Genomic DNA, 16,504 nt, shown 5'->3' on the forward strand with positions numbered 1-16,504 from the left:
AGCTCTGGCTGCTCTTTCAGAAGCCTGGGGCCTATAACTTGAGTTCCAGGGACTCTGATGCCCTCTTTCTGGCCTGTAAATAGTGCTGGGACATGATTTTTTTCGAGACAGGGCTTCTCTTGACTGTCGACCAGGCTGGCCTTGAACTCATAGCAGTTCGCCTGCCTCTGCCTCCCGAGTGCTGGATTAAAGGCGTGCGCCACCACGCCCGGCTGCTCGTTTGTTTTTCAAGACAGGAATTCTCTGTGCAGCCCTGACTGTCCTGGGCTCGCTTTGTAGACCAGGCTTGCCTCGAATTCACAGAGATCCTGCCTCTGTTTCCCCAAGTGCTGGAATCACAGTCGTGCGCCACCACGCCCGGCAAATATGTAATTTTTAAATTAATTAATTAAAAAAAATAAAGATCACGCTGGCTTCTCTGGGAGAAAGTTACTTTACGAACTACCGGTTGTCAAAAGAAATCTCCCAGACCCAGAGGGGACGCTCTAGCCGCCGGGCCAGCTGTATAAACTCTGGTTACTCTCTTGTTCTTTCGGGAAAGCGTGCACTTCCGGGATCAGCCTCCGCGCCCCCAGCTGTCCTCTCTAGCCACCGCGTCTCTGTGGTCGTTGGAGTCCCTCCCCTTTGTTCCCGGGCGGGGCCCTGAGCTCTGGGGACTCGGCCGGGGGCGGACAACCAGCTGGCTCGGCTGCCTCGTCGGTCGGTCGCATCCCGGGTCATGGCGGTCCCGGGCTCCACGGCCCGCGCAGGCACCAGGTAAGTAGGTCTAGGGAGGGCGGCGGGTTGGAAGGGACGCCCTGCCTAAGCAGTGAGGAACAGGTTGCTGCTCTGGCGCCCCCGCCGGGTCCTTCCTCGCAACTGTCCTTTCGGTTCTCGCTCTTTGGAACCCCGGACGCACAGAATGGTTTTGACTGTGTCCCCCTTCTTCCGAAGGCTGGCATCTTCCTCCCTTGGTTCGCATTCTCAATTCTAATCCGCTTCTTCACACCCTCCTCTGTGCATAATTTTGTTTCAGACCTCCTTACTTTAATTGTCACTTTACCTTAAAATACATATTGATCTTTATTTCATGTAAGTAATAAGTTGTGATTTTTTTCTCTTTTTTTGGTTTTTCGAGACAGGGTCTCTCCGTGCTAGCCTTAGACTAGCTTTGTAGACCAGGCTGGCCTCGAACTCACAGCGATCCGCCTGCCTCTGCCTCCCGAGTGCTGGGATTAAAAGGTGTGAGCCACCACCCACGGCCATAAATTGTGATTATTAAAACAGGGGGGAAAAACTTTTAAACTGAGCATTGGCTTTTGGGGTTTTTTGTTTTGTTTTTGTTGTTGTTGCTGTTTTTAGGTCATCCGTGCTATATGAATTTTTCACTCCTGAATGTTGCCTGCTGTCATCCTGGATATTTAGACTCAACTTTGTTTATTTCCCAAGAAATGGGCACCTAGATGATTTCCAATATTTAAAGCACCACACAGTACACTGTAATGAATATTCCGGCAGTTCTCTAGATATTGGTGATTTTTCTCTAGGCTGTCGAGAATAAGATGCTGAGCCGTACTTAATTCTACAAGGTTTGGAGTGGTCACAACCAGTTTATACTTCCTGACCGCAATATGTAAAGGTCCTAGTTTCCCTTATATCCATCCCTAATATTTGATATTATTTAGTTTTTTCTCCCTAATATGTATCAATCTGATGTGTGCAAGATAGTATTCTGTTGTGCGTGCTTGGACATGCATGGCACAGGTATGAAGGTCAAGGAACAAATTTAAATTTTATTTATTTATTTATTTTGTATATATTGCTTTGCCTGCATGTAACCTGCAGGCCAGAAGAGGCCACCAGATCACATAGATGGCTCTGAGCCACCAAGTGGCTGGCTGCTGGGAATTGAACTCACGACCTTCCTTTAGAAGGGCAGTCTATGCTCTTAACCTCTGAGCCATATCTCTAGTCCCTAGGAAACAAATTTTAGGAGGTGATTCTTTCCGCAGTGGGATCTGGGAGTGGAAGTCAGATCTTAGAGACAAACACTTTGTACTTTTACTGACTGAGACATCTTGTTAACCACGTTGTACTAATTTAATACATTTATGGATTGTCCCTTTCATAGACTGCCTGTTAATATCCTTTCCCCACTTTCCTATGAAATATCCTCAGCCGAGTGTGGTGGCGCACACCTGTAATCCCAGCATTCGGGACACAGAGGCAGGTGGATCGCTGTGAGTTCGAGGCCAGCCTGGTTTACAAAGTGAGTCCAGGACAGCCAAGGTCACACAGAGAAACCCTATCTCGAAAAACCAATAAATAAATAAATAAATAAATAAATAAATATCCTGACTTGCTGGACTGTGGTGGTGCACGCCTTTAACCCCAACATTTGGGCGGCAGAGGCAGGTAGATCTCTGAGTTTGAGGCCAGCCTGGTCTACAAAGCAAGTCCAGGACAGCCAGGGCTATTACCCAGAGAAACCCTCTCTTGAAACAAAACAAAGTATCCTGAGTTGCAGAAATTCCTTACATGCACCAGAGTGTTATTCCTTATACATTTCATTCTGTAAATGCCTTTTCTCATTTAACCAAATTCCATGGTACCGTGCTGAGAAAAATACTTAATTCTAAGGTAAGCCCACCAGTTTTACTCTGTATAGTTTTGTAGGTTTGGGGTCTTATTTGAGAAGTGTCTTCCCACCCAATCATTATTATAGTCAGTATATTTAAACATTTGTTTCTGTTAGGTCATTGGTACCGCTTTTGCACTGGTATCCTCTGTCCTATCGTCTTCAGCATTCATAAATCATTCTTTGTGCAAAGCTTGGACCCTCTGCAGAGTAAGGGGGCTCAGCTCACTACTTCCTGTGAGGCTTAACTGCCGCCCCCCGAGCTTTCTCTCCACGCGCTGACTTTTGCAGGCCCAGGTTAGATGTGCAACTTATCCAGCGGTTCCTGAGGATACAGAAGGTTTTCTTCCCTTCTTGGTCATCACAGAACGTCTTGATGTTCGTGACACTCTTGTGTGTGACTCTCCTGGGTGAGCGCACGGGCTTTGGGGGCTGGGGAAGAGCCTGGGTCTGGGATTCCTTCCCTGTCGCTGGCAGGAGGAAGTGTCGTTCCTTTCCGCAGTTGACTTCTGGCTCCTGTCCCTCCCCACAGAGCAACTGGTGATCTACCAAGTTGGCTTGATCCCCAGTCAGTATTACGGGGTCTTGGGAAACAAAGATCTGGATGGATTTAAGGCACTGACTTTCCTGGCCGTGGTGCTCATTGTCCTCAACTCCACGGTAAAGACTGGCCTTCTCCCTGTGGTCCCCTTTCCCTAGTCTAGTGGGGTGCCTGGTGGGACTCAGTGTCCAGGAAGCAGCAACGGAGCCCTGGGCGTGCTTCGGCCGCTTTCTGGGAATCGGAGCTACGGTTTCCCTGAAGGTCAGCGCCTCAGGGGGAGCTTTGATCTTGCTGTTGGCCTACTGGGGATGAACTTTGTCGTTTAACATTCAGTAGAAATAGTCAAGGTCCCTTCCCTTCCCGGAGCTCTGCTCTGGCAGCCGAGGCTGTGACTCAGCCCCGAGTGGTGCCACACGGCCAGCCTCCTCACCTGCTTCTTTCTTGTCCAGTAGCTGCCTGCCGCTACTCGAGTTGGCAGCGGCCTATGTGTGTTTCACTATACCTTTATTTGGCACCTCTCTTGAGTCTTGCTCAACTTCCTTCTGGTTTCCTCCATGAATTTCAGCCCTCTCTGTGTGTCCTATGCCAGTCGCTGCCGCACTTCTCAAACCCTTGCGTCCCTGGCTGGATTGGGAACTCCTTGTCATTTCATACCCTTAATGCCTAGCGTGAGGCTCTTCGGAAATAGCAGGTGCCTTTAATCTCAGCACTTGGGAGGCAGAGGCAGGTGGATCGCTATGAGTTCGAGGCCAGCCTGGTCTACAAACGGAGTCCAGGATAGCCAAGGCTACACAGAGAAACCCTGTCTCAAAAAAAAAAAAAAAAAAGAAAAGAAAAGAAAAAAGAAAAAAGAAAAGAAAAAGCAATAGCAGGTGATTGATGAGGCAAGGCTCTACCGAGACCCAGCCTGATGCCCTCTGCCGGGCTAGGCTAGGAGTTTCTTGGGGATGTCCTTTCTTGTCCTAACGTGGCCACTTGTGTGTGCTTTCCAGTCAGTAAGACCTAAGATATGTGGAGGCCTCTTCATGCCTTGGGCAAAGAGGAAGAAATCATAAACAGAGGAGACCATGTGGTTCGCTGTCTCCAGCGACTCCTCTGCTCTCAGTGTGAGACATACACTGCAGGAAGGGACTTGGGGGGCCTGCCTTTGGTAAGCTCTTTGGGAATGTTGAAGAAATAGGCACGTGAGCGAATGGGGGAAGGGAAATCTGGTGATCTGAAGCCCTAAAAGGGAACTGCACCGAAGTGATCGGAGTGGATCCTGCCGCATCAGCAACTGCCCGCCAGCGCCAGCTCTGAGCTTTGAACCTGGACTTGCAAGCAAGCCATCTCTTCCTCCCCTCCCTTTGTCCTGCCTCCCCAACGCACAGCTGAAGAGCTTTGACCAGTTCACCTGCAACCTGCTGTATGTGAGCTGGAGGAAGGATCTCACGGAGCACCTGCACCACCTGTACTTCCGGGCCAGAGTGTACTACACCCTCAACGTGCTGCGGGATGACATCGATAATCCGTAGGCATCCCTCTCAGTCCTGGCTGCCTGCTGAGCTTCCCCCCCCCCCCCCCAATACCTTAGCTCTGCAGACTCCTGGCCACACTCAGCTGCAGGAGGAGCTGCCCAGAGCTGTGAGGGAGGGTGTGGGGCTGAGAGTAAGGAGCTAAGAGAAAGCAGCCAGGAGCAGTTCTCATTAGTCCATTTTACATCTTGAGTTGAAATGAGGCAAGTGAAGAAAGCATCCTTACCAGGAAGCAAGTTCTTGCTTATGTGGCAAGGGAGGTGGGACAGAAGGAAAAGAAAATGACTATTGCTGTCTGGGATTCCGGTCCCCGTTCTGTCACCTCCCTGCCTCTGGCTCTTATGTTCATCTCCTGTACAGTGAAGATCATAACAGTTCCTGTCTCAAAGGAAATAGGGAGGATAACACTGTTCCTGTCAGGTACCGCATGGTGCCTGATGTCAGGTGGTTCAGTGTAGGCTGTAATTTTAGATGTGAGAAATTGCAAGCAGCCTGTCCAACGTCTCTCACTGGGAATAGGGGTCAGTGTGGCCCTGGTGGTGGGGTGGGACCTATGGAATCTCTCCGTTACTCTTAGGCCTTCCCAGTCACCACACCACAGCAGGTACTTTCGCTGCCTGCCTGGGGTGACTTTCCCTCTGCTCGAGCTGAGCTTCCCGTGAAGGCCCTAAGAAGATGGGCACCTCTTCATGATGGCTGGTGAAGCTTTCACGGCCAGACCCTGACCTGGAGGAGTCTCGGGTCCATAGAGAGATGGGGAAGATTGGGATTAGGGATACCGTGTTCCTGACCATCCAGAAAGACAGCTCTACCCTCAGTTTTCCCTTTGGCTCTCTGGAGAGCTGGCTCAGGCCCTCAGGTCTTCTGGTGGCATTTTCCTCCTGTAGGGTAAATTGAGACAATCCTTTAGAACCCTGCTTGGAACCCAAGGCCTATTTGTCTATGTCTATCTGGCTCACTGGGCTCAACTCCTCCGTGTTGTTGGCTGCAGGGACCAGCGTATCAGCCAGGACGTGGAGCGCTTCTGCCGGCAGCTCAGCAGCATGACCAGCAAGCTCGTCATTTCCCCCTTCACCCTGGCCTACTACACTTACCAGTGCTTCCGAAGGTGCAGCTCCTCCTCTGGGGGCCCTCCTCCCCAGCCTGGTGTTTACCAGAGCCTCCCACACAGAGGGCAGGTCAGGGTCCAAGGGAGGCTCAGCTTTACCACCTGAACCCCAGGAAGTCTTCCCAGCTCTTAGGCCTATGACCCTGCCCCCTCTCGTCCTGTGCTATTTCATCGTCAGCGATCCTGGCTCTGATAACTTTGGCCAGCTGTCAGGTGTCACAGTGATGCCGAGGCCGAGCAGGGGCTCCCTGAGAGGGATGAGGCGGGAATGAGGAGGTTCACGGAGCTCTGTGTGTGTGTGTGTGTGTGTGTGTGTGTGTGTGTGTGTGTGTGTGTGTGTGTGACACCCCACATCCTTTCTCACCCTCCCTCTCCCTGTGCCTTTCAGCACAGGCTGGCTTGGGCCTGTGAGCATCTTCGGATATTTCATCCTGGGGACCATGGTGAACAAAACGTTGATGGGGCCCATCGTGACGAAGCTGGTACAGCAGGAGAAGCTGGAGGGGGATTTTAGGTGTGTCTTCTTGGTTGAGGGACAGGGCAGGGAGGAGGGGGGTAAGACTGCTTAAGTGTAAAAGTCCCAGCTGTGACAGCTACTACTTATATGTCATCTCATGGGAGAAACAGGTGTCATTTGTCTATCGAGAGAACTGAAAGAATTAGGAGATCATGCATATAAAACAGTGAGGAAGGTGTGAGCCGGCCGTCCCCAGCCTCTTCTGGGGGCCCTTTCACATGCTCAGGGTCTAATTGCCCTGTCTGTTGGCACAGCAGCTGATCCAAAGCCCACCTCTGCACTGTGCTTCATGCCTTGGTTAAGCTGGGCCTTGGGGGAGGTGGTCCTGTAGGCAAGAATACACCTGTCCCACCCCAGAAAGCTGAGGCCAGTGCTGTTTGTACAGCTTCTGCTGCCCCACCCAAGCCCCAGGGAAAGGCAGCCTCGGTGTTGAGGTGCATCTGGGCTCTGTTCCGTGGGAGTGGACTCCCCGTCATCAGCACACAATTCCCCCTGTGTTTGTGCAGGTTCAAACACATGCAGCTTCGAGTGAACGCTGAGCCTGCCGCTTTCTACCGGTGAGTCTAGTGGAGAAAGTGCCCCCTCTCCCCACTGGTGGTTGGAGGAAAGAAGGCGTGGAGTCTGCCGCCCTGTTGGCGGCGCTGTGGAGCTTGTCACGCTTAGCCGTGCCGTGCTCCCATCCTTAGCTGCTGTCCTTAGCTACGGGGACTGCTTCTGATGCCCAGGCTTAGGGGTTTAACCCAGCGCCTAGAATGGCCAAGGAATAAAATGAGTAGGTGGCTTCGTCTTGATTGAGCCATGGCCTTAGTCTCTTTTCCTGTCCGAAATAGCTTCTTTTTGTCTCTGTAACATGGCGGGGTGGGGTTGGGGGGATAGGCTCCACACAGAAGGTCACATCTGCTCCCTGCACTCGCTGGAGCCGAGGGCCTGGCGACTTGCTGGCAGCGTTGCAAGGTCTCTCCTCTCCTGGACCAGGGCAGGTCCTGATGTTGGTGTGTGGGCTGGCAGCATAGGCTGTGTTTAAGAACTTGAATTAGTCCTTGGAGGACCTGTTCCCTGGGTGAATTCAACAGCCTTAGAATCTTTGCTCTGCATCAGCCCACACTGGGACAACAGGAGCACTGGGAATCTGAGATGAGCCGCGCGTGGTGCGTACTCCTGTAATCCCAACACTCAGGAGACAGAAGCAGGCACATCTCTGTGAGTTCGTAGTGAGTTCAGGCCAGCCAGGGCTACACAGTGAGACCCTGTCTGAAGAGGAGGAGTCTGGGCTGGAGTCTGGTGGCTGGATGCATGCAGTGACACATTTGTTATGGATTCTGCAGCTTTTAGAGCTACAGACAGGCTCTTTTGCCGACTCCAAACAATTTAAAATACAGTACCCTTCTTCCCTCTACCTTCCTCCCCCACACGCCCCGCCTCTTTTTTTTTTTTTTTTTTTTTTTTTGAGACAGGGTTTCTCTGTGTAGCCTTGGTTGTCCTGGACTTGCTTTGTAGACCAGGCTGGCCTGGAACTCACAGCGATCCCCCGGCCTCTGCCTCCCAAGCACTGGGATTAAAAGTGTGCACACCACACCTGGCTTTTCTTTTCTGGTTTGTTTGTTTGTTTGTTTGTTGAGACAGGATTTCTCTTGTAGTCCTGGCTGTCTTGGACTCATTGGAACTCATAGCCATCCTCCTGCCTCTGCCTCCTAAGTGCTGGGATTTAAGGTGTGTGCCACCATGCCCGGCCCCTCTATCTAGCTTTGCTTTTGGAGAATGTCTGCATGTCCTGAAGCCTTAAGTGAGCACCTCTGGAGAGCTGTCCTAGACTCCATAGTGGACATGCCTGCTTGTTGCCATAGTCCCGAGGACATATTTGACCTCTATATTCCTACTGATTAGTGAAGAATGTAGTGAGGCCACCTGGCCTCTGAGTTCTTAGAGACAGAACTGTCTATCTACGGCGTGGCTGGCTCACAGCCAGCATGGAGTCCGGGCCAGAGTGAATGCTCCATTTCATGTGTTTAATAATAGTAGCTCCTACACGGAGAGACCCTGTCTTGAAAAACCAACCAACCAAACGACCAAACAAACAAACCTGGAGAGAGGGCTCAGAGGTTAAGAGCACTGTCTGTTCTTCCAGAGGTCCCGAGTTCAATCCCAGAAACCACATGGTGGCTCACAACCATCTACAATGTGATGGAGATCTGGTGCCCTCTTCTGGTGGGCTGGCAGGACATGGCATACATAATAAATAAATAAATCTTTTAAAAAAAAAAAAGCTCTTGAGCTTGGGGTTGTAGCTCAGTGGTAGAACATTTGCCTAGCATGCACACTTTTCTGAATTCTATAGTCCTCAGCACTATAATAGTAACAATAGCAACAACAATAGTAATAGCTCTTATTTACTGAGGGTCCCCCCTGTGCATAGTACTTTATATTAAGAAGTGCTAGGGCTAGAGGTGTCATTCAGTTTGTAGGATGCTTGCCTAGCATGCCTGAATCCCTAGGTTCGATCCCAGAACCATGTAAAACCCGTGTGGTAGCACATGTGTGTAGTGCTACCATTTAGGAGACAGAGGTAGCAAGGATCAGGAATTCAGGGTCATTCTTTGCTACATGGCAAGTTAGAAGCTGGCCTGGTTGCATGATACTCTGTCTTCAAAACAAAACAGAAACAGAATCCCCTGCCCCTTTTTAATGCAATTACCTTTAAATTTTAAATTATTTATTTATTTATTTTTAATTTGTATTTCTCTAGCCTTCTCTCTCTGAAATTTTACTCCCCCCCCCCCAAAAAAAAAGAAGCACTTATTGCTTGCTGGTTTGGTTTGGGTTTTGTTTCTAAAAAAGAAGCAAACCAAACAGTGTCTCACTATGTGTCCCTGGCTGTCCTGGAACTCGTTCTGTAAATAGGTTGGTCTTGAACTCACAGAGATCTGCTTGCCTCGGCTTCCCAAATGCTGGAATTATAGGCATGCACCAATGTGCTGGCTTAAAGCTTTTTAGAGTTTACTTATTTTATGCTTATGAGCGCTTTGCTTGCATGTATGCCTTTGCACCCGTGAGTGCGTGGTGCCCACTGAGGTCAGAAGAGGCCGTCAGGTCTTGTGGAGCTGGAGTTCCAAGCAGTTGTGAACTGCCGCGTGCATGCTGGGAATTGAACCCAGGTCCTCTGTAAGAGCAACAAGTGCTGAGCCATCTCTTCAGCACTCTTTGACAGAACTCTTAAATCGCATTCTAACTTACCATGTAGGTGCTGCTAGTTCAATTGTAAAGTAAGAAAAGGGTGTTAAAAGCTCAAGTAATTGTTATTTTAGTAGAAACCAGCCAGAGCTTTGGATCTGAATCAGCCCTGGGCAGCTGGACTTCCTGACCACAGGAACTCCACAGGGTCATGGGGCTCAGGTTGTGGGAGGGTACTGGTGAAAGAAAGCATCTGAGGCTAAGATCCTTTGGATGGGCATGGTCTCTAAAGGAGGCCGTGGTGGGGATGAAGATGCCCCAGCCTTGCTGAGTCCCTGCAGGTCCTGTAGACACCCCATCCTTTTTTGTCAGAGCTGGGCTCGTAGAGCACATGAGGACAGACCGCAGGCTGCAGCGGCTCCTTCAGACCCAGAGAGAGCTGATGTCCAGGGAGCTCTGGCTGTACAGTAAGCAAAGGGGTCCTGGGAGTGGCACCAGGGGATGGGGGTGGTTCAGTTAGCACTTCAGTTTAGCATTGCCCTACTGTCTGCCTGCCCTGGCCAAAGGATTAACAAGGGGAGCCATTGCTGTTGCCGTGGGTTTCCTAGGGGGATGAATATCTGGATGGAGTGGCACCTTCCCCATCTTGAGGGTTGCGTGCCCTGCAGAACACATGATTGTCTCCCGGGTCTCACGCAGTCTGTTTCCTACAGTTGGCATCAACACCTTTGACTATCTGGGCAGCATTCTGAGTTACGTAGTCATTGCGATCCCCATTTTCAGTGGCATCTATGGAGACCTGAGCTCCACGGAGCTTAGCACCCTGGTCAGCAAGGTGAGAAGTCCCTCTTGCTAAACCCTTACACTGCGGCCCAGGGCCTGGGGCCTGCCCTAACATATCTCCGTCCTCACCAGAATGCCTTTGTGTGCATCTACCTCATCAGTTGCTTCACCCAGCTCATTGACCTGTCCACCACACTCTCAGATGTTGCCGGGTACACACACAGGTGAGCAGAGTGTGCGCCACTAGGAAACACTGAGATGGAAAAAGGACAGAATCGCACTGCTAGTGGGTGTGAGACAGGAAGGAGGCTCCCCCTCACCCGGCATCCAGAGCCTACCTTAGGTTCTTCCTTCTTGCCCAGGATTGGAGAGCTTCAGGAGGCCCTGCTGGACATGTCCCGAAAATCACAGGACTGTGAGACCCCAGGCAAGAGTGAGTGGGATTTGAACAAGGACAAGTGAGTACCACGGATACAGTAATCACCAGCTGGTTTGAGCTTGGAGTCCCTCCCAGCTAGATAGCGGGGTTATAAGAAGGTGGAAGTAATCTCCATGTTGTGTGCAGTGCGTTGTAAGTGTACGTTTTTGGTTGGCACCTTCATCCTGGCACCTGTCGTGTAGATGTATATCATGCAAGTGCACACTCCTCTGCCTGGCACCACAGCAAAACAAAAAGCCAGGCATGGTGGCTCACACTTTCAATCTCAGAACTTAGGAGGCTGAGGCAGGAGTGTCGTGCTTTTAAGGCCACCCTGAACTATATGATGAGACCTTGCCTCAAAATAAATTTAAAGAAAGAAAGAGGGAAAAGAAAAGAGGGCCTGGGGAGATGGTTCAGTGGGTAAAGGCCTTGAGGATCTAAGTTCAAGTCTCTCGTAACTACACAGAAGCCAAGTATTGCAGTGTGTGCCCATAATACTAGGGCAGGGTGGTTGGGCACAGGCAGATCACCCAAGGGTCCAATAATATCTAGTCAACCCTGGAAAATAGTGAGCTCCGGGTTCAGTGAGAGACCCCTTCAAAAAGAAGGAACACATCTGACATGACCTCTGCCACACATGTGTGCACACACATGTACATACACTTGCATGCACAGGGGAAAAAGAATATATATATTAAAAAGTCTAAATGGTACACTCCTTATCTCTTTTGCTGAACCCCGTCACTGCCCCTTTCCTGCTGTGTCTTTTGTCTCCCATGTCTCCCTCAGACCCAGAGATGTCTTTATTTGTGTATCTTTGGGGTCCTTCAATGTTTCTGATTTTTCTGCCGGCCCCCCCCCCCTTGTTTTTTGTTTGTTTGTTTTTTCGAGACAGGGTTTCTCTGTGTAACTCTAGCTGTCCTGGTGCTCACTATGTAGACCAGGCTGGCCTCGAACTTACAGAGATCGCCTGCCTCTGCCTCCCCAGTGGTGGGTGGGATTAAAGACATGTGCCACTACACCAGGCATCCTGCTCCATCTCAGGGGCAAATTACTTAACTGTTCTGAGTATTATCATTTTCTTTGTCTCTAAAAGGGTAGTAATAAAATCTTCCTCCTCAAGTCAAGATTAGCTGTCATCCTTGGAAATGTTTGGATGGTGGCCACTTAGGAAGCTTTCAAAAATGGAATATGGCTGAGCGTGACCCATGCCTCCAGTCCCAGCACTCACAGGGCAGAGGCCAGCATGGTCCACATAGCAAGGTCCAGGATAGCCATAGCTATTCAGCAAGATCCTGTCTCAAAAACAGCAACAAGACAAAACCTCCACTAATACTAGAGTGAAGCTGTGTGGCCCCGGACAAGCCACTTAGCCACTGAGCAGGTTTCCTTTATCTGCCAAGCTGAGCAACATTTATCGTTCCTGGGTGCCAAGAGGGATTAGGATCAGTGGTGTAGGGGCTTCTCCCGGTGGGCCATAGGTTAATGGTGCAGCTCCATTACCATGTTAATGCCTGGGCTGCCATGTGACAATATCCCACAGACTGGCTTAAATGACAGAAAGCGCCTCACAGGTCTGCAAACTGGGAACTCAAGGTGTAGGTTCGAGTCAGCAGGGCTGTTCTCCCAAGGCGGCTTTCCTTGGCTCACAGCACTCTCATGTTTCTCCTCACTTGGTCTCTGTACATGCCCTACCCCTGGGGTCCACTCTAACAGCCTCCGTCTCCACCTGCTTCTACACTCCAAGGCATGGGCGTTGAAACCTCAGTGTATGCCTTTCAAGGGCCTCTAGGCCAGGCACTTCCCCTGTACTATTCACAGGGCCTGTCTTGCCACCTCCTTTCTCTGCCCTTAGGGCCCCGGGGCGGCTGACAGCAGAGCCATCAGACACGGCTTTTCTGCTTGACCGGGTTTCCATCTTGGCCCCCTCCTCTGACAAGCCCCTGGTCAAGGACCTGAGCTTGAAGATCTGTGAGGGGCAGAGCCTGCTCATCACAGGCAACACGGGCACCGGCAAGACCTCCCTGCTCCGGGTGCTGGGAGGCCTGTGGGAGAGCGTGAAGGGTGAGCCAGCCCCCCTGCCTCCCATGCAGCCTTGGCCCTGGGTGGGCAGTGTGGTGGGAAGAGGGCGAGGCGGAGGGTAGAGGCAGCGACCTCCTCTGCGAGGTCTCCCAATGGAGGCTTCTGTGGGCCCTGCAGGCTCAGTGCAGATGCTGGCTGATTTTGGGCCCCACGGGGTGCTGTTCCTGCCACAGAAGCCATTCTTCACTGATGGGACACTTCGGGAGCAGGTCAGCGGGTCAGGGCTCCGTTCCTCCAGCCTCGCGCCACCCGCTTACATCTAGGACTTGTAACAGCGTGACAGGCCTCAGGCCCTAGGGGGACAGGGGCAATAAAGCGCCGGTGCTTAGGAACCCCTAGGTTCTGAGAACATACTATGCGGTGTTTATGGACTGAACCCAGAGCCACTTCCTGGGGTGTCTAGCCGGTTACCCCATGTGTTTGTTGGGCTCCCAGACTCTTGCCTCTCGGCCACGCTTCTGAAGGTTGCTGCTGCCCCCTGCTGGTTGCACCTATCTCTCCCACAGGCCCCTCAGGCTGGTCCCAATTGCTTAGGTGGGGAGGAGCCTGGCTTGTGTGGGTGGGTCCTAAGGATGCTAATGGCGGGTAGGACCCAGTGCTGCTGTCTCTCTCATTACCCACCTCACTACTGAGATGTTCTTGCTTTCAGGTGATCTACCCCCTGAAGGAGATCTACCCTGACTCAGGTGAGCCGCTCCTCCCCAGCTCCTGGCTTCTCATCTCAGCTGTCCCTGCTCTTCCTGACTGGCCTCCCCTGTGCCCATTGGAATAGCATCTAGTGAGGCCACTGGTTTCAGGTTGGGTCTTATCCTTTAGCCGCTCAGTATTTTGGGATCCTCTTCTTGTCCTGTCTTCCTTTCTTCCGCCCTTATGCTGTCAGGTTTGTTCTGGGAATCTGCCCCTCCCGTAGCGCATGCCATGCATCCCGGCTGGTCCGAGGCCCTGGTGTGCTCAGGAAGCCTCTGTTTTGCAGGTTCTGCTGATGATGAGAGAATCATGAGGTTTTTGGAGTTGGCAGGTCTGGTGAGTGGAGCGGGGCCCTGTGGAGCCACAGGTAGTTACTGGCCAGCAGAGCTACTGCCATCTCTGGGCCCAAGACCAGGACAATGGCAGTACAAGTTGGCAGTGGAGTTGAAGATGGGTACAGGCTGTAGTGAGCTGTGCTCTTGTCTTGTAGAAATATTAGTGTGTGTGTGTGTGTGTGTGTGTGTGTGTGTGTGTTACACGTCTGTAGATATGCATGCCAGGTCATTGTACATGTGGAGGTCAGAGGACACATGAAGCGGGTCTCTCCTTCCATGTTTGTGTGGGCTCCAGAGATCAGGGCTCAGGTTGCCAGGCTGGTGTGGCAAGCGCACTCCACCCGCTGAGCCATCTCACCTCTGTGGGAAATCTTGTAACAGTAATAAAGCTGATGGAATCTGTCTGCGTTTTCTTGTCACCATACTCCCGCCAGCCTAAGCAGTATAGGTGATAACGCCCACTAAGGTGTCCATCGCAGGAACATTTGAGGTGGGGAGCTGGGGCTGCAGAAAACACGGATGGACACGTGTGTGGACTTTGTGCCCTCTGTCTGTTACAGTCCAGCTTGGTGGCCAGGACAGGAGGTCTGGACCAGCAGGTGGATTGGAACTGGTAAGGGATGAGCTGTTCCAGGCAGCTCCCCCAGGAGCCCTTTGTAGGGTCCCAGCAGCCCAGTAAAGGGATAGAATGGCTCCTGATTCCAGCAGCCAGGTGTTGGGGTGGTCCCGCAGTTCAAGATCCGGATCTCACGTGTAGTTTGGGCTTATCATGTGGCTAAGGGGGGGGCCTCTGTCCCGGGGCCAACATCTGCAATAAACTTGCTTCTTTCAGGAACCTATTCTTGGCAAAAGCCAAACTGTCACCTCCTTTCAGGGCTCACTTCTCACTGCTTTCTCTAGGTATGATGTCCTGTCCCCAGGGGAGATGCAAAGACTGTCCTTTGCCCGACTCTTCTACCTGCAGCCAAAGTACGCAGGTGAGGTGCACACCATGGGTGCACATGCCAGGCACTGTGTGTACTCAAGGATACCCACAGCATGTGTTCACAGCTGCTTATGCACACCTGCCCATGGCTGGGCACCCTGTGTTCTGTCCCCATGATGAGCAGAGCTTGGACCCTTGGTGTAATCCTGAGAATGTAAACACTCATCGTTAAGCTCCCTGCCATGGTAGCCTCAGTAAGGCTATTGTGATTTCAGGTCTTTGGGTTCCATCACAGATGAGGGGTATCCCCCAAGCTCTGCCTGGCAAGGGTATGCCTGTGTGGTGGGTCTGGATTCTTCCAAAGACACATCCTTATGTGAATTGGGAATCCTGGGCTGTACAGTCTTGGGGTACAGTGTTATTTAGCTGTAGGCAGCCGAGAGACCCGAGCCATGTCGCAGCTGTCTTCTCTATCCTGGCGTGGCTCTCTTGCATGATCGTCTCCCTGAGACAGGGGTTCTGTACATCAGGGTAGCTGGCAGTCCTCCACACCTGAGCATGATTATGGATTGGAGGAATGACAGAGGGCAAGGACTGGTCTCTGATCCCTTGTCATCACATGCCATCAGTGCTTGATGAAGCCACCAGTGCCCTGACCGAAGAAGTAGAGGGTGAGCTCTATCGAATTGGCCAGCAACTGGGGATGACATTTATCAGCGTGGGACATCGGGCCAGCCTTGAGAAGGTACCCATAGCACAAAGGCTGGGCCTGGCCAGGCCCAGAGGCCCCTCAGACATGAGGCATTGGATGGCAGAGGGAGTGGAGAGACTGCTCCAGCAGCCATCTGACCTCACTGGGGTAACGGTCTCTTGCAGTTTCATTCCTGGGTTCTGAAACTCTGTGGAGGAGGAAGGTGGGAACTGACCAGAATCAAAGTGGAATGAAGCCAAGCCTGTGGATACGCCAAGACAGCCGAGCCCTGGGCAGGCCTGTAGCGCCCAGAGCAGACAAGGAGAGAGGCAATAAGGAACCTCAGATTCACCTCAGTCCTATACAGGAACCCTAGCAGCCTCAGGCCCTGCCCAGGGGTGGCCTTTCGGGGACACTGAATTCTCCCCAGCGCAGCTCCCATGATTTCTTTTTCTTTTTTTTTTTAGGGGGGGTGAGGAACAGGAGGGGTTCAGACAGGGTTTCTCTGTTGTACCCCTGGCTGTCCTGGAACTCCCTCTCTAGACCAGGCTGTCCTTGAACTCACAGAGATCTGACTGTTTCTGCCTCCCATGTGCTGGGATTAAAGGTGTGCGCCACCACCACATGGTGCTCCCATGATTTCTTAGAAAATACTTAAGATGACGTTTGCTGAAGAAAAACTGGGTGAACTGTAAGAAGCGAAAGGTCAGAGTGAGAAGGAGGCTATGGGATCAAAAAGCTGGCAAAATTCCACCCTGATCGGTTTGTTTTTAACTTTAATTAACCATTTCAATTTTATATGTTTTTAAATAAAGGATAAACATTAAAAATGTGTTTTTTCTTCTATGTAGAGTAATCTTTTTGATTGTCATTTTTTAAAAAAGATTTATTTATTTATTATGTGTACAGTGCTTTGCCTGCATGTACATCTGCAGTCTAGAAGAGGGCACCAGATCTCATAATAGATGGTTGCTGGGAATTGAACTCAGGACCTCTGGAAGAGTGGACAGTGCTCTTAACTTCCAGCCCAAAATCTTAGTCTTTTTTTTCCCCCAAGACAGGGTTTCTCTGTGTAATGAGTCATATATATATATATATATATATATATATATATA

The 16,504-nt window shown here is 51.2% G+C and overlaps 1 protein-coding gene across 4 annotated transcripts; it reads left to right on the top strand.

Annotated features, from left to right (window-relative positions):
• The first annotated feature begins 596 nt into the window (after positions 1-596).
• Positions 597-16,235, top strand: ABCD4 (ATP binding cassette subfamily D member 4). Of its 4 annotated transcripts, XM_084792090.1 has the most exons (19): positions 597-756; positions 2,909-3,027; positions 3,150-3,277; positions 4,529-4,668; positions 5,664-5,780; positions 6,169-6,294; positions 6,804-6,854; positions 9,838-9,932; positions 10,179-10,300; positions 10,381-10,472; positions 10,611-10,706; positions 12,525-12,733; positions 12,869-12,960; positions 13,401-13,437; positions 13,725-13,774; positions 14,334-14,386; positions 14,674-14,750; positions 15,328-15,443; positions 15,575-16,235. In XM_084792090.1, the coding sequence occupies exons 1-19, from the start codon at positions 719-721 to the stop codon at positions 15,641-15,643; spliced, it is 1,827 nt and encodes a 608-aa protein (XP_084648216.1). In that variant the 5' UTR covers positions 597-718; the 3' UTR covers positions 15,644-16,235. The 4 variants fall into 4 exon arrangements, with proteins under 4 accessions (XP_084648216.1, XP_084648218.1, XP_084648217.1 ...); XM_084792092.1 differs by lacking the exons at positions 597-756; positions 2,909-3,027; positions 3,150-3,277; positions 4,529-4,668 and having other exon boundaries at positions 6,174-6,294; XM_084792091.1 differs by lacking the exons at positions 597-756; positions 2,909-3,027; positions 3,150-3,277; positions 4,529-4,668 and having other exon boundaries at positions 5,720-5,850.
• The last annotated feature ends 269 nt before the right edge of the window (positions 16,236-16,504 follow it).

This window comes from Acomys minous, assembly GCF_964271855.1.
Source record: "Acomys minous genome assembly, chromosome: 8".
Classification (NCBI taxonomy): Eukaryota; Metazoa; Chordata; class Mammalia; order Rodentia; family Muridae; genus Acomys; species Acomys minous.